A 17,821-nucleotide genomic window follows, 5' to 3' on the forward strand; every position below is an offset into this window, starting at 1 on the left:
CCGCTCCAGAAGTAGAAATTCTCGCAGTCGTTCTGCATCAGGCTCAATACATCATAGCAAAAGTAGAAGTCGGTCGAGAAGCAAAAATTCTCGCAGTCGTTCGCCATCGGGTTCAGTGCATCGTAGTAAGAGCAGAAGTCGCTCCAAATCTGTTGTACGTAAAAGTCGTAGCCACTCTAGAAGTAGAAGTCGTTCACGCTCAGGTTCTAGACATTCTAGTTCACGAAGTCGCTCAAGATCAGGTTCAAGACGTTCACATAGTGGTTCGCGCAGTCGGTCTGGTTCTAGACGTTCTCGAAGTAGTACACGTAGTCATTCTGGCTCTAGACGTTCACGTAGTGGTAGTGGTAGTAGAAGTCGTAGTGGTAGTCGTAGCCATTCACGAAGCAGATCCCGTTCAGGTTCACGGCGTTCTAAAAGTGGTAGCCGAAGTCGATCAAGAAGTGGCTCAAGGAGATCTCATAGTGCTAGTCGCAGTCGTTCTAGGTCTGGTTCAAGACGATCACGTAGTCATTCTCGTAGTCGTAGTGGCTCAAAACGTCGCTCACGTTCCATATCCAGACGTTCTCGCAGTGGTTCACGTAGTCGTTCTAAATCAAAACAAAGAAAAAGTGGATCGCGTTCCCGCTCTCGTTCACTTTCTGGTGCTCGTAGTGTATCACCTAATCGCAATCGTTCTCGTTCAAAATCAAGATCTAGATCAGCTTCGGTTGCTTCCAATAAAGGCAAAAAACGAAATGTATTGAGTGACTCTGAAGGTAAACAATTCTTTTAAACTAATTTAAGAAATTCTTATGACTTTGTTTCTCAATTAGATGAAGGACAGTCCAGTTTCAATAAACGTCCCAAAATAACTGATACTGATGAAGAAGATGAGGAACAAACTGAAAACAAAGCAAGTGAAAATGACAAACCAAAAGAAAAACGCATTGGTGATGAAAGTTCCGATGATGAAAACATCCCTATATCTAATGACAGAGAGTAAGTATATTTTTTACTAATATATACATATTGTTATAAATATAATTGCGATAAATTTTTAGAAACGACAATTTTGTTTCCGACTTCGATGCAATGTTACTACGTAAAAAGGAAGAGAAAAAAGTACGTCGTCGCAAACGCGATATAGATCTTATAAATGATAATGATGATTTGATTGATCAACTGATTATGAATATGAAATCCGCTTCGGATGAAGATCGTCAATTAAATTTAGATGGAAGACCTGCAACAAAAAAAATTGCTATGTTAAAACAAGTTATGTCTCAACTGATTAAGAAGGATCTACAGTTGGCATTTTTAGAGCATAATGTACTCAACGTGCTGACGGATTGGTTAGCACCATTACCAAATAAAAGTTTACCATGTTTGCAGATACGAGAAAGTATTTTAAAATTACTCTCAGACGTAAGTCGCTGAATCCTATTATAAATTGAAAATTCAATTTTAATTTATTCTTATAGTTTCCTACCATTGACAAGAGCTATTTGAAACAATCGGGCATTGGCAAAGCTGTAATGTACCTTTACAAACATCCAAAGGAAACAAAGCAGAATCGAGATCGTGCTGGTCGTTTAATATCAGAATGGGCGCGCCCGATTTTCAATTTAAGTTGTGATTTTAAGGCTATGTCTAAAGAGGAACGCCAAGAACGTGATTTAGCACAAATGCCAAACCGTCGCAAGTCTCCTGAACCTCAACCCTCAACTTCCACAAAAAAGAAAGGACTAAGTTCAGCTTTTGCTTCTGACGAAAAAGTATTACGACCTGGTGATCCTGGTTGGATTGGACGAGCTCGTGTTCCATTGCCATCGAATAAAGACTATGTTGTACGACCAAAGTCAACTGTCGAAGGAGAAATTTCTACAGTAAGTCCGATTACTACATCATCTTTAATTCATTCTTAAAATCTCTTTTTTTTTTTTGTTGTTTTCCACAGAATAACAAGCGAAAGCCTAATCGATTTGAAAAGCACATGAAAAAATTCCTTGATGCTAAACGTTTAAAGCAATCAAAACGAGCTGTTGAAATTTCTATTGAAGGCCGAAAAATGGCATTATAAATGCTCAAATTTTTTTTTTAATTTAGAATTATTTATTTTAAGATTAATGTTTAACTATTGTAGCTAAATAAATGTGTGTGTGGTTACTTTTAAATAAAGCAATACAAGTGTCCACCTCTAGTAAATACATATACAGGCCTATATTTATAAGTACTCACACCATTTACTTAGGAATGAATGATGTTTATAATGTTATTTCTGAAAGGGTCTTTATACTCTACAATATGTTTTAGATGTATTTTGCCCTAGACGTCGCAGTAAGTATTCCTATATTATTATATACATATATTTATCTTCATGAAAGCTTATAAATTTATTGCACTCAATGTAAATTACTAAAATATATATCTAAATATATGTGTCTAAAGACTTAGTGCTGATTACTATTTGAACTTCTTTCTTTTATTTGATGTATACATTTAGTTAGGGAAGTGTTCATCTATATCATATGTTGTAACGCTATCAGTAGACCCTGAGAAAATTTAAGAACTTAACGGGGTTTTACACTACTTAAGATAAATTCATTAGTGAAATATTTCGTCTGTGAATTACTGTTGAAAAAATAATTGAACTAAAATTCATTTTAGGAATTTAATCAAATTGCAATATCTTAATGAAAATTTAGAATATCCAAAAACTTCTTAACACTTATCAATATCGCAAAAGGTGACATAAGTTTCCAGGCTTTGAAAAATTGTTTCACAACAATATTGATTCAGAAGGATTCAGAAGGAACGGAGCTTGCTGTATATATATTGTATGCTATGTAGCTTTTTACATCTGATATCAATTTCTGCTATAATTATCTATATTTCCACTTCCGTATTCTAATTAATTTATCTCTAAATTGGTAGGTAAGTACTGTTGGGTCTTAAATCACTAATGGAATATTGTTTTTCCGTGACATCAACATTTAGCACCACTGATTTAGTAAATATTTGATTACATTTTGAACTGCCATTTGTTATAACCGGTAAAGTGCAGAACTTTGTTGTAATAACACAGGCAACACTGATAAATCGCACAATTGGGTGCAGGAAATAATCTCACACATCAATAAATGACATTCTATCCTATTGTACTTAATGAAATTTTATTCAATCATGTTTCTTTCTGCATCAATTTAGGCAGCGGAATAATACATCGAATTTATGGTAGAGTAGAGACAAACGAAATGAATGTTAGTTCTAAGCTTAACTCCAATATAAATGATGAGCGGTCGGTGATTATAGATAACAAGTGGCTTCAAGTTGTAATCATGCCCAATACCTACATACAAGTTAGGTAGGTCAGAAATAAACGGATTTTCAAAGCCATCGAAGAAATCCTTCAGTAAGAAATATAATAATTATTGTAAAGTTACAAATAAAATTAAATATAAAAAATTCAATGGATTTATTTTATAATTTCGCAAAACCTTAACACCATATTATTTTTTATAATAAAAAAGTATTACATTGTTTGAATATATGTATATATTTTGATAATTTAGTTGTAATAATATAAACTGCAAGCATGTGTATAAGCACTTCATTCAAAGATTAATGAGTATATGATTTAAACTATTAAATAGCAATTTTAATTTTGTATTATTAAAATTAATAAATTTGTTAATACTTCAAATTCTTTTAGAGCAAAATAAACATAATCTTCTTCATTTGTTTACTCCATTAAAAGATCATATCAAATATGCTTTACTAGTTACTCATTACTGAGCTGCTATTTCTCCAACTTTTATGTACACTCTGGAGTTAAGAGCATGAGAAGTTGGCTCTTTTTTCTCAGCAGTATTGGTAACAGTGTTGACATAAGTGTATTCCATACTAAAACCTAAGATGACATCATCGCCTTGTTTAAGTGTTTCATCAGGGGTGAAATTTAAGCGTATGGATACTTTGTTTGCCTTGCGCCAAGTAATAAATCTGAAATATCGATATATGTAAATAATATTATTGTCTCTAAGTTAATTGTTATTTTAACTTACTTTGGTTCTTCCTTTTGCCCTGGGATGACTTCATCAAATTCTTTTGAATCATCACGTAAGTTTATAACAAATGAAGAATCCAACATTTCCAATTTAGAATTGGACTGGAATCGCACCATACGAGGTTCCTCATTCAAAGAGGTTTGTCGAGATAATGTGGTTATTGATTTATTGGGGTCACTTGTATTTATCAATGAAGTATCCTTAACGTTGCAAGCATTTTTAAGTGCTTCAATTAATTTCATTTCTTCTTCTACAGTAGGTAAATCCATTATAGCTATTTTCATATCATGCATAGTTGGATTTGTTAACTTAAGTATTACAGAATTTGATTTGCCTTGTAGTAGTGGCTGTTCGCAACGCACTAATAGCACATCAGGCACATGGTAATTAGCAAATAATTGTATACGATATTTGATGGAAGTAGGATGATATTCCGGTTTAATGACATTATGCTCACATTGGCGACAGCGCAATGAGCGCTTAATCCAAAGACAACGTCGTTGAGGATAGAGCTTATTAACAGAAATTGGTTGATCAGCTGGTTGAAAGTGCCGTTGTTCGATTGTGGTAACTATATAACAAAACATAATATTTTTATTTAAAGTTGCATGTTTTATAATTGTATGGCTTACTATTTTTAAGATTAAGTTTTTGAGTAAAAATACTGGCCGGCAACTCTCCCACATCTTCTGAAGCGACTGATGGAGCAATATTAACTGGTTTTGCTTTCTGAGTGGTTTTGTCAGACCAACCAATTTGCCGGCGTATCATTGATACAGTTAAACCTGTACGATCCTACAAAAGGTAAAAACCCATTAATATGTTTTTTGTAGTATAAAATATAATTAATAGTAACCGTCAAACTTGGAAACTTATGCGCTTTTGGTGTTTTTCGACGCATATATTCTTGCTTCTCCTGTTTGTCTTGTAACACAACAGCTTGATAATATTCTAACAAAGAATTAAATCTGGTTCTGTATGAACATTCACTATCAGGCCAAGCACCAGTTGCTAAAAACAACTAAATGTTATATTTTACATTAATAAATGAACAAAGTTTCCGTACCAACTGATTGATCTGGTATACCAGCATCGCGTGATGTCCAGCGACAAGCTAAACAAGATAAATAGTACATTTTTTTAGTAACCACTTTTGTTGGGTCACTTTCTCCTTCTTTAGAGGCATCATCCAGTTTTCTATACAAAAATACAATAAAATAAAAAATTTGTTTTTAATAAAAAAAATTTTTAAACTACTTCACTACTGTTGTAGCGCGTGCCGACAAAGTATGCTGGCAGCTGGGACAATCAAAACAATTTGTACAGCAATTTTTTTTGTGTCTAGCCTCCGAAGAAGGTATATTTTCCAAACAATTAGAACAGAAATGAGAATCTACCTATAATTACACATAGTTCAAATCCTTATATAGGAACATTTACCAACGATTACTCACTTCGTGGCAAACACAAAAACCACACCTCAGCTTCAAACAGTGACGACAGAAGAATAATTTATAAATTGGATTTAAAATGCCACAGGAACATACATAGTTCACAACACTTTCTTGCATAAAATTAGCCATTTTCAGCACTAGTGCAGAAATTTACTTTGTTTAAGAAATGATATCACAATCGACCAGCCAAATATCTTTTTTTGTTGTCAAAAATTATATTTGACATATAGCAGCTGGGCGCAACGTACTGTCTCATTCTGGCATAACAACCCTGTAATGCTCACCTGGTTGACTACAATAAAAACAAAAAAAACAATGAAGTAAACCAGTATTTTTGACAGGTAAAACAGTTTCTTTTTTAAAAGCGCGGCATCGTTTCAAGGATTTGTACTTTGCTACCAAGCAGGTTATGTGAATAGATTAAAATGGATAAATCTAAAATCGAGAACCTTATAGATTTAAGTGACGTGCAAAATTTAGAAAATGAATCCACACCGGCTAACAATATTGCATTTGAACCGGTATGTTTACTATCATCTCAGTGTTTGGAGCGACGCGAGAGTTTCGATAACAATCCATTTGATCATGCACAAAAACTAGCCCGCAGACTTGATGATCCCTTTGAGATTGTTGAAAAGGAAGCGTGTATGAAGGTAATATAATATAGTAATAAAAGTGATGAAAATCTATAAAAATTAACTGACAATCTATTGTAACAGGCACGTAATTCTATTTTAACAAATGCCGAAGTCAAAATGGGTAAACTGCTTTCGCTTAGTGATGATAATTTGTTGGACGATGATGATGCTGACGCTGACGATATGGGTAAAAAGGCCAACAAATGTAGAAATTTTCTTCATTTTAGCGATGAAATAAATAGTCCTGATTCTACTTGTACACAAATAGCATCGTCAACGCCAAATCAAAATGTAGAAAACAGTTCCGATACAGCTAGCAGCGCAGAAAGCAATAAAAACGCAAGAAAAAACAAAAAATACTTGGATCAAAGAAAGCGTTTGCTTAAGTATAGTTTAACCAATTCCACATCTACTACACCAGTTAGTCATAAGGAAAATTCAGATCAGTTGGAAAATAAAAATAGCGATAGTCATTTTACAGCTGCTTTAAACAAAGCAGCGAAATCATGTGAAATGATATTTACTGAATCACCATTAAAATTCGTTGATGATCTGATGTTTGAAGAGCCACCGAATCTTATTGATTCAGAGAAAGATTTCGAAGCAGATTTGGAAATGCTTCAGATTCCTATGCTAAGTCAATTACCTTCTCCTGCAAAAGTCTCAGACTTGCCCATAATAGAGAGTGCACGTTTAATAAAACCACAAATTTCACCAGACACAAGTGTACACGGTGATATAGAAACAATACGAAAAAAACTTAAAGCAACACATGGTGATGATGCTGACAAAGAACAGGATATCACAAAGTTGATACAAGATCTTAAAAAAGTAATTAGCAACAGTAATGATGTTGATGAACAAAAAAAATCGGAAGTTAATATGTTGCTAGAAACGCTGAGGGGTACGTGGACTTCAGACAAAAATGATTTGAAACCTGCTAAAGAAGAGAAGGATACAAGTATTGGTTTTTCAGCTCCACCTTTAAAGAGGCAGGGCACTTTCGATATGGAAGTCGAACAGGTATTATTTATTTTTTATTTGAAAGTTGAAACCCTTAAAGCTTAAATATAAATTCGTTTTAACTTTTTACAGTCCTTGAATTCAATTAAAAATGACGATTCTACAAACACTGACAATAACATATATATGCCATCAGGAAAAGTGATGCAAGAACACGTACGGCCTCCACAGCCCATACCTGACATTATGATAAATTCATCAGGTACATTTGATGGAGAAACTTCTGATGAAAAAAGAGATTTATTTCTTCCAGAAGTTGATCCATTATATCCGTCCACACATTCATCACCAGCACAATCAGATATCAGTGATTTACTTGAACAATTAGGAAAGGTCCTGGGGAATCAGTTAGCTTTAAGTGATGATTCCGGCAACGCTAGTAATGGTAATGTTGGAGCTGCTGCTATAAATCCAACATTTATAGTCGTTATGAATACGCCACAAACTAACATGCAGGAATTGTCGCCTGGAGCCGTAAAAACTCGTCGGCGTTCACAGTCATTGTCATTACATGATAAAATAAAAGTTTTACAGATTCCCATGCAGACAGCAGTGCCAGTGATAAACAATCATCTTTCACCTACAACTCCAGACAGTGGAGGTTTTAAAACACCGACACGTATGAGAGCACGACGAAATTCTTACTCAAGTGGAACACCGCATACGCCCTTAAATACAGTAAATGACAGGCGTAAGAGTTGGTAAGTTTAAAAAAATAATTTGCGCTTTAAAATGTTTATTAATTTTTTTTTTTTTGGTTAGCGTATCTGATACAATAACAAAAATTACAAATAATTTACGAACACCACAAAGATTAGAAACGCATCATGAAACGCAACCAAAAGTTATGATTAATCCTATGCCACAATGTAATATGTTTGCCTATAAGCCAGATTTGAAAAAGAAGCCTAAACCAGGCATTTCAAGTGGTTCGATAATGAAATCAAATGTTCCACTTAAAGCAACCATACCAGTGAAAAAAGTTGCACCAATGCTAAAGCCTTCACCACCTGGTACCATGGCTAATAGTAAACACAACTTAAACAGTTCCATACAATTTCTGAATAAACCTGGTAAACCATCACACACGAGTACGCCAATGTCTACAACTACTACTGCTTTAAATACTTCACCTCGGTATTTAGATAAACCGCGGTATTCATACCAACCAACTACACCAACAAGACTGTCAGCTGGTATAAGACGACAAACACTCGCCGAACCGAAGACTATAAAATCACCACTCAAACAACGCTCACCTATGAAAAGCAGATTCAGTACTGCTTTAGGTGGTGTCGAACCAAAAAGATCAGTTAGTATTTTAATTGAATTATATTCGTTCTTATTATATTCGTTAAATTTTTTATTTTATTTTTTCGATTTTATATTTCAGACTGTTCGGTTAGGTGCCAGAGCTTCGGTTGGAGTTTCCGGTGTGCATAAACAAAAAGAGAATAAAAAACCATAAATGTTTTGGACTTTCTTAACATATATCATATATATATTTTATCCTTATCCTTATCGTTTTTTGTGATTCTATATTATATTTTTGTTGTAAGTTGTTGCAAACCAATACTTGCCACGTTGTTATATCTATAAAAAACTTTTTCATCGAATTTTTTATGTTACGTGTTACGTACTATATATTTTAAAATTTGTTCCCTCCATTTTTAGCATACGTACTTAAATTTTTTAATGTAATAATAAATTATTAAATATGTACTTAAATTTTAATAATATTTAATAAACGCATACATTTCGTCATAAATATTTATGGAATTTTTTTATATATAGTTTTATAGTTTTTTATTTGATTTGTTTTTATTAATATTGTTTTTCTAATTGCGTTGTTGTTGTAAGCCGCTGGGACCTGCTTGTGAAGTCCCTTTGGCGGGTGTTGAACGACACTTGGTCGTCGCTGGCGACAAGTGGCTTTAGGACGTAGACCCGACCGTTCTTGGTACCCGTTTTTAATTTAATCTTTTTTACTGGTATTCCTATTATCCCGTTTATATGAACTTTTATCACAATTATTTTTGCTTCTAATCTGCTTGATCCTCAATATGACCGCATAACGTCATATTAAATAATATATTTAACATATAGAGTTTGTGAAGGGATTTTAGGTACGTGGTCGGTTTGATAAATCAGTGACTTTTTAAATTTCCCGCGTAATTACTCCAAATGCAACAGTGCTGCCGTCAGCTGTAATCTACCAGTGGGCAACTTCTTAATTTTGAGCAAGCTACGTCGTTCAGTTGATGTTGGATAACCGTTCAAAGTAGACAACCTCGTGAATTTTTACGAAAATGGAAAAAAGTGAATTTCGTGTGCTGATTTAACATTACGAACCCAAATCCACGAATTGGGATGCGAACTGCTACCCCATTCAGCATATTCTCCAGATTTAGCACCCTGCGACTATTTTCTGTTTCCGAACCTGAAGAAATGGCTGGGCGGTAAGAGATTTAAGTCGAATGAAGAAGTCATTACCGAAACAAACGCTTTTGAGAGCTTTGAGAAAACCTATTATTTGGAGGGAATAAAAAAATTTGAAAAACGCTGGACTAAATGTATCGAGCTAAAAGGTGATTATGTAGAAAAATAAAATGTTTATTTGCCGAAAAAAATTTGTTTTACTCAAAAAATCACTGACTTATCAAATCACCCTCGTATTTCTATTTTGATTTCTATAATTCGAACTCATGGGAATGCTTATTTTCAGTTGTTTAGAATTTTACAATGTTAAAAATTATTTTTTTGTTATATTTTTAATTCCCGTTTGTTTTTTAATAATATATTTTGAATGGTTCAAAATATATTATTTTTATTTAGATTTTTTATAATTTTATTTAATTTTTATAAAAATTATTTTATAAGTATTTCATATATTTTAGGATGTGATATAATTTCTTATGGATTAATTTTATCAAGATTTTGGGAATGTTCATTAATATTAATAGCAAGAGAAAAGGGGCTGAAATAAAGGGACAATTCGAATGCAACTATGCGTAAGATAAATTTTAAGCAAAAGATAAAGTTGAGATAACGAAAAAGTAACATTTTTTTAAAATAAATGTCAGTGAGAGTTAACTTTAATAAAATCGGGAAAATATTTAAAAAGTAGTGCTAATTTTTAAATTTGAATATAAAGAATAAAATGTTATTGTTATTAATTTAAAATAAAGTGAAAAATAATAATTCACATACCTAAAACCTCCACTAAAGTTAATAAAGCTCATTTTACTGAAACGAAAATGAAATTAAGATTTTTGTGAAATTCAAATGTGTCTGAACATGGTACAAGTTTTGCAAATGAAAAAGATGAAGTAAAAGCTAGGTAGACCCTCAAAAACCTATAAAATCCAATGCATCAACGAAAATAAAGTAAGACAAGGTTGGAATAAATAAATTGTTTATTAAGACCGTGTGCAAGTTCAAGTAAATTGAGGTAAAGTAAATTGAAATTCTCTGGGGATTTTTTACACTGCACTTGTGTAAATATTTATTTATTGCACTTATTTATTATTTATTTATTTATTAAAGATCTTATAAAATTTTCACAATGGTAATACCTAATTTACCTAATTTTTATCTAATTTACACTACGCGAAATTCTGGTCAATAGTAACATTCGTTGCCAATATTCGTTGTAACCGACACGATTTACTATTTCCCTTAATTTACCATTAATTTACTCGAACTCGCATACGGCCATAAATTGTTATTAAAAATAATTTAATTTGCACATTTACTATTTCGCCCCTAACGGGTTAAGGTTCATTAATTGAGTGAACTATTGTGAATACACGGTATTTATGAATTCATAACAATGGAAGATATCATCGAAAGTGAAGTAAAAAATCTTGTAAGTTATTTTTTAAACAAAAAAAAACATAATATAGTTTAAGTAAAGTATGCAGCATTTATTGATAAACTAATTAAATTATAATTAACTTCAAAAACACAAAAACAATTTCAAGAAAATGAGTACAAGAGATTGGATCTCGGTGCAAAAAAGACTAAACAAATTAAACAAAATGTGCAATAACAACGATAAGACTAAAGTAAACAAAAGCAAATATAAACAAATTACTATAGAAAAAATGCTACAGCAAAGTAATAAATATATTATATTAATTTAGCAATTCATTTAAGTGTTAACCAATGTTGCTTGGAAAAATCAATAAATTTTCAACAAATTGTTTTTTTTAGCAAATTGAATTTGAATGGGTAATGCGGGATGAAGTGCATTCGATACTTAAAAATCTACGTGAAATATTAGTGGTGAATAAAAAAACTTTTTATTATAAATAAATAATTATTAATGCATTATTTAATTTAAAGGAATGTGCAAAGCGTTTTCCAGTTCCATTGTATGAGAATGAAGGCAAACGTACTGAAAAGTTTGTGCTCTCAACACCACAGGATCAGCTCAAATGCTCTGTTACCTTAACCGGTGACAGCATAACGCAGGCGGTGAGCACAATTTATGCATATTTTTCCATTTCTAAATCTAATAAATATATTTTAATTTTTTAGGATATAAGTTTCAAATTGAAACGAGCTTCAAGTCAAGTACAACGTACTTCTATTTGTCCAGATCAACCGTGGAAATTGCAACAAGTCCAAGACGCTGCAAATCACCTACAGCAAGCTATCAATCATATTGATAACGTGGACGAAAACTATATCTTTAAGTAAGTAATTATTAACTGAATTAAGCTAATAGCCATTATATTAAGATTAAGAAAAATCAATTGAAATTTTTTCTTGCGATAATAGATGTAGAATGTGCCATTAATTTTGGTCATTAATTATAATAATTTTTGAGAAGATATTAAACACATTCAATATTATTTTACTGTAGATTTTATTTTTATTGTAAGTAGGACAGAACTAAGCTTGCTAATCGTCTAACGGGATATGTTGATCGTCACTACCGTCTTGGCAACATGCATCCGTCTGGGGCGTTAGAATATTGTCTCTACCTGACAGTAAATGAAAGTTCTAATCCTATTTATTATGACTCTCTAACTTTGATTTGTAACGGAAACTTCCATCCTCGACTGGTAAATTTGCTAACGTTTTGAAGAAGTTTATATGATTTCTTTCTCAGGGTAGGATGTTATAGTAGCAAATCCTAAAAGCATTTAATTAAAACTATTTATAGTAGAACAATACTGTAATTTAAAATAATAATTAGATTGAAATGTTGGAGTTACAGATAGCTCTTGCTAATGTACTTACTATGTTCTTTCCTGTGCATGGTTCTATTGATACCTTTTATTATATGGAGGCTCTCTAATGTTGGTAGCTTGTTGTGAAACTTGTCAAAGTCCGGTTAATATGTTGAACGTTGTCAAAGTCCGATTAATATGTTGTTTCTTTAATGTGTGGACTAAAACTGTTCTTTGTCTACCTTATATCAAATTATTCTGGTGCTCCTTTATGCGTTGTCATTATTTTATGTCATTATTTTTATTAGTTGCACCTTGTTCGTAAGTTTATAAGATCAGCTGAGATATCTGTGTACCGAAAGTGGATCCTTTCTAGAACTACTCGTATTTACAGACGACTAATTGTCGTGCACATTAATTTTTTTGTTTGTATTAGTATAATTATTAAAAAATATAAATTAGAACAATTTGGTATATTATATATTCTAATTTGTTACAAAGTGCTTATGTAGCTTAAGTTATATGTGCAATATACTTACATAAAATATATAAATATTATATAAAGTATATTCTAATAACATATTATTTTATATTATCAACTGTATACAATGTTTATTTTATATAAAATATGTGTGATATAAAATATTTGGTAATAATACATTGCAATCTCTTCCAGATCATGCGAAGAAGTTCTGCAAATTGTAAGTGAACTAATAGGTGCTTTACAACGAGGTCGTACTAGTTTAATAATACCAAAGAAAAAAGCAATCGACGAGCTTATGAAAGGACGTAATATGGTAATAAATATCAAGCTATTTCTTTTATTTAACTTTAAAATATTTATATATACTATTTGAAATTTTAGAAATCTCTTACGCCCAACTTACCAGAGGATATAGCAATATCATTTTTTTTACAATGTCATAAATTAATTATAGCTGTCTATCAATTGCTCAATGTACAGGGAACAATGAAAATGGAAGCTACACAAGCCGAATGCTCAGTAGGTTGGTTAAATGAAGTTTTGGTGCTATTCACCGTTGGACTAACATTGTGTCAACAACTCAAGGATAAAATAAATGCATTTAAAATTGATAAGCCAAGTTAGTAATAAGGTTGTATATATATTATATACATAGAAAAACTTATTAATCATAACACTACTTTATTTATTTTAAAACAATTTAGCTAATGTTGTGTGAACTTTTAAATTATATATACCAAAAGTAAATATAGCAATAATTGTTTAATGACAATAACTTTTATGATGGCTTCAATGTTAAAAATAGCTACTATACGTGTTTTTATAAACAATAAATTGTTCATAACATTATAAAATTATTGCAATAAGTTGAGTTCATAATATAACAAGAAAAAAATAAATAAAATAGATTTTAATAGCACTAAATATATATGTACTTAATTGTGAAATATGTGCACGTGATCAATGAGTTAATTTATTATATTTATATAAAAGTAATTTTACCATATATATAAACTATATACCTAAAATAATTTATATATACTTTTTCTCGTACATAATTAAACCAAAATTTTTTTAAATTTATTGCTAAAAATTAAATTTGATGTGAACTTATATCAATTACTTGTTAATTGCCTTCGTAATATATTTTTTTAAAATTCATTGAATTAGGACTGTACTTAATAAATAATTTATTTAAACTGTATTATAACTTTAACTTATAACTTATTTTTTAGATTTTAAGTATAAAGTTGCAGTAGTTGTATTACTTAACAAAAATAAAAAAATTGTTCAAATTTATAAATATGAAACTGCAATTGTTAAGATCAAGTTTACAACTAAACAATATTAAAATGTGTTTTAAAAAATTTAAGCTTTATTGTTTTTAATAAAAAAAAGTGTTAATTATAATCATTGTAAAATCATTAATTATTTTTGTTCAGTTTGCTTTTCAGTATGCTCAACTGTGTAAGACAATTATCACGATAAGTACGACGTTCATTCAATTTATTCAAAGGAACCATGGCTTCACATTGTTTGGCAACTTCAACGGCAGTAGCACCTAAAAAAAAATAAGACATAGAAGAACTATGTTATATCAAAATAATATAGACTTCCAGACAATATTACCTTCCATTTTTGGAGTTGGACCCATTGTTTCACTAACCGCGTAAATAGTTTTTGAGTAACGTTCGAAATAGTTGGTCATACCTTCAGCATTTAAATGTGCTGTTTCTAATGGACCAAGGAAAGCGTAACGCATTCCTAAGCCATCGGACATAACACTATCAATGTCTTTTACATCTAAAATGCCTGCCTCCACCAAACGCCAAGTTTCATTTAAAATTGCATATTGTATGCGATTTAATGCGAAACCTTCTATTTCACGACTTAAGGTTACTGGTTTCTGTCCGATTTCTTCCATTAGTGCACGTGTTTTTTTAACTGCTTCGGGCTTTGTCCATGGAGCTGGTACAATTTCAACGAGAGGTACATAGTAGGGTGGATTTACTGGATGTGATACCAGTATCTGTAGAGAGAGAGTATCTGTTCAGTGGTGATGTCAACAAAATAACGCTCGATTACGAACACAAATGTATATTTTTGAAAAAGTGTCAGCACTACCCAAATTTTAATCTGCATAGTTTTTCATACTAATAATTAGTTTAATACTATAAACTTAAAAGATATTACTTAAACTTAAACCATCATGGAAATTGAACTACAGTTAAAATACACATTAAGTCCAAACATATTTATACTTGACAAATAATTATTAATTAAGTGTTTATATCTGGTTCTCAACTAGACTTGAACAGTTCTTGCAGCTCGTGGGGGTCGTCCTTCATTCCTTTCTTCTCAGATATTATAGATATTAAGAACCTTGTTGTGATACGAATATGGACTCAAATGGATACTGCCTAAGAGACAGAAAGCCTTTGACTATACTCGACCTAAATGGTGTTGTCTATGTTTCGGTAAGGTAGGTATCATGTCTTCCTGATACAAGTAAATGAATTAATGTATGCAACGATGAGAGAGGGTTCTTCTCCCTCTCCGTTTGCGAAATTTCTTCGACAATGACTACTGTTAGTCCTGTTATTAAAAAAAAGGTCTTAGGTAACAGATTTTTAGTATTAAAATTAAAATCAAAACAAAAACCGTTTTCGCACGTTTACAAATGTATTGTAAAACACTTTAGATTATTATTGTAAGCTATTAAAAGGCCTTAAGTATATAGGCGACTGCACCACAAATTAAAAATTGTAGTATTAGACGATTAATTACACTTTTAATTATATATTAAATATTAAATAATAAAATATATGATATTAATAAAAATTAAATATTAAAAAATATATGATAATTGTTGGTTAATGTTCATTAATTCTTCAACTAATTAATTCTAAATAGATATAGAAAATAAATACCGAAGACGATCTTGGCTACTACATGAGTGAACTGCAAATTTTTTATGTTTCCTAATTTATAGGTTTTCAAGATTTACAATAATAACAGACACAAACTAACAACGATTATTTTGTAAAATAGTCCCTAAAAGCTTTACATAACTGAAATATATTATAAAAAAAGTGAAATCCAAATAATTGCAATATATTTATACAAATTTATATTGTATATAAAAATGTATAACAAAAAATAAGTAATAACGTAATAGAAAACTAATTAAATTTTTTAAATTAATTAAATAAGACCTACCTACGCATTCAAATAGTTTTGTTGTTAATTTAGAAATTTTTATAATTGTTAATAAATTATAATTCTTCAAAAATGATTTTCACCCACACTTGCAGACAGGAAAATATTTAAATTTTTTAGTAAAGACAATAAATTAACATAGCCATAACATAACACAACAGTCATAATAACGTATAACAGTTATTAAAGCGTATAACAGTAATTTTTTTATACGAAAATCGATCATAATTTGTTGACGTATAAAACTATATAATTACTACAATTATATAAAATAATTAATAAAAATTTTGAATTATGTTATTATTGAATTTAGGAAAAATTGGAAAGAAAATTCTAACACTTTAAATAATATAAATTAATTAAATGAATATACTTAATATAAACATAAATATATTTAATTAAATAAATATATTAATATTAATATCGATATAAATATATAAATATTAATATTAGTTCAAATATATTAATAACAATATAAATATATTAATATTAATGTAAATAGATATATTAATATTAATATAAATATATTAAAATCAATATAAATATATTAATATTAATTTAAATATATTAATATCAACATAAATACATATATTAATATCAATATAAACATATTAGTATTAATATAAATATACTAATATTAATATGAATATAATAATATCAATATAAAATATTAATATTAATATATTATATAAATATATTAATATCAATATAAATAAATATAAATATATTAATATAAATATTTTAACATCAATATAAATATATTAATATAATATAATATGAATATATTCCATTACGTTCTGTTCAATGTTAAATTAGTTTTGTGTACCACATATAATTGTATAACAGTTATTATTAATGCGTATAACAATTAAATTTTGTGTGTGAATATCGATCAAATTTGTAATTTATAGATATGTATATAATTTCTGCAAAATATATGAAAAAATAATAATAAATTTTGATTGTTATTGATTTAAGAAAATATATAGAAAAAAGTGTTCTAACACTTTAAATAGTTACGAAAGATTAAATTAGTTTCTTGTTTATTTTGGTTGTTATTGTTCAAATAACACTTTAGTTATCAAGAGTTAAGAGTAAAAGATAAAAGTTAAATTTAATCAAAATAAATAAAACGAAACGAATTGATAAAATTCGTAACTATGCGGCAGTTAATTAAAAATGGAGCAAAAGTAAAAAAATATTTTTAATATATGAAGTTTGAAAATTTATTTATAAAAAAGAGGTAAATAATTTCAATCTCTGATGCGATAACAGTTGCAACAAGTGCATTTAGTATCAATGCTTGAAAAAAGATTTAACATTTCTTATCAAGCCTTTAGTGTAAATATTATAATCAACTGAAAATCATTTGTAGAGTAGAGTAAAAAATAATGGAATGTTATTAAAAGCAGCGAATATAAATGTACTGATTGAATTAAACAGGTCAAATCAAGGTCGTAATCACATTTTAAACTATTAGCAAACAAATCAATAACAGTTTGTAATGAACTCGATCTAATATTCATTTTCATAACAACATAATGATACATATGTATATATATACTTACATTCTCTTTGTGTTTTAAATCTTTGCTGAATAGTGAAGGTAGAAATGTGCTTGTGGAGCTAGAAAGTATAGTCTGATTGTCCACAATGGTGTCCAGCTGTTTATATAGAGATTGTTTCATATCTAGACGTTCGGGTATGCATTCCTGTATGAACATAGCACCTTTCACTAGTTCTTTAATATCAGTTGTGCCCGAAATGCATGCTA

The 17,821-nt window shown here is 30.0% G+C and overlaps 5 protein-coding genes across 6 annotated transcripts in view; 3 read left to right on the forward strand and 2 right to left on the reverse strand.

Annotated features, from left to right (window-relative positions):
* Positions 1-2,191, forward strand: part of LOC119667106 (protein IWS1 homolog) — a 17,559-nt gene extending 15,368 nt beyond the window's left edge. Inside the window, exons 2-6 of the mRNA XM_038076391.1 lie at positions 7-758; positions 816-981; positions 1,044-1,407; positions 1,464-1,868; positions 1,940-2,191. Coding sequence (XP_037932319.1) covers positions 7-758; positions 816-981; positions 1,044-1,407; positions 1,464-1,868; positions 1,940-2,062 — 1,810 coding nt within the window. The 3' untranslated portion in view covers positions 2,063-2,191. The remainder of the gene's footprint in view (positions 1-6; positions 759-815; positions 982-1,043; positions 1,408-1,463; positions 1,869-1,939) is intronic.
* Positions 2,192-3,554: 1,363 nt separating this feature from the next.
* LOC119671462 (dynactin subunit 4-like) lies at positions 3,555-5,728 on the reverse strand. Its single transcript, XM_038082104.1, has 7 exons — positions 5,504-5,728; positions 5,307-5,446; positions 5,116-5,246; positions 4,906-5,060; positions 4,682-4,844; positions 4,047-4,620; positions 3,555-3,984 (listed from the first exon to the last, which is right to left on the reverse strand). The coding sequence occupies exons 1-7, from the start codon at positions 5,630-5,632 to the stop codon at positions 3,771-3,773; spliced, it is 1,506 nt and encodes a 501-aa protein (XP_037938032.1). The 5' UTR covers positions 5,633-5,728; the 3' UTR covers positions 3,555-3,770.
* Positions 5,729-5,834: 106 nt separating this feature from the next.
* Positions 5,835-8,655, forward strand: LOC119671461. The gene is made up of 5 exons (XM_038082102.1): positions 5,835-6,156; positions 6,223-7,164; positions 7,237-7,865; positions 7,927-8,476; positions 8,558-8,655. Exons 1-5 carry the CDS (start codon positions 5,929-5,931, stop codon positions 8,630-8,632), a joined length of 2,424 nt encoding a protein of 807 aa, XP_037938030.1. The 5' UTR covers positions 5,835-5,928; the 3' UTR covers positions 8,633-8,655.
* A 2,332-nt stretch (positions 8,656-10,987) lies between these two features.
* On the forward strand, positions 10,988-13,484 carry LOC119671463 (protein rogdi-like). Of its 2 annotated transcripts, none has more exons than XM_038082105.1 (6): positions 10,988-11,032; positions 11,380-11,451; positions 11,512-11,643; positions 11,707-11,864; positions 13,021-13,141; positions 13,210-13,484. In XM_038082105.1, exons 1-6 carry the CDS (start codon positions 10,997-10,999, stop codon positions 13,450-13,452), a joined length of 762 nt encoding a protein of 253 aa, XP_037938033.1. In that variant the 5' UTR covers positions 10,988-10,996; the 3' UTR covers positions 13,453-13,484. The 2 variants fall into 2 exon arrangements, with proteins under 2 accessions (XP_037938033.1, XP_037938034.1); XM_038082106.1 differs by lacking the exon at positions 10,988-11,032 and adding an exon at positions 11,078-11,283.
* A 768-nt stretch (positions 13,485-14,252) lies between these two features.
* LOC119667107 (lambda-crystallin homolog) overlaps positions 14,253-17,821 on the reverse strand; it is a 5,063-nt gene continuing 1,494 nt past the window's right edge. The window contains exons 2-4 of the mRNA XM_038076393.1: positions 17,616-17,818; positions 14,458-14,857; positions 14,253-14,389 (exon numbers count right to left, since the gene is read on the reverse strand). Coding sequence (XP_037932321.1) covers positions 14,253-14,389; positions 14,458-14,857; positions 17,616-17,818 — 740 coding nt within the window. The remainder of the gene's footprint in view (positions 14,390-14,457; positions 14,858-17,615; positions 17,819-17,821) is intronic.

The sequence above is a fragment of the Teleopsis dalmanni genome, chromosome 1 (assembly GCF_002237135.1).
Source record: "Teleopsis dalmanni isolate 2A chromosome 1, ASM223713v2, whole genome shotgun sequence".
Taxonomy (NCBI): domain Eukaryota; kingdom Metazoa; phylum Arthropoda; class Insecta; order Diptera; family Diopsidae; genus Teleopsis; species Teleopsis dalmanni.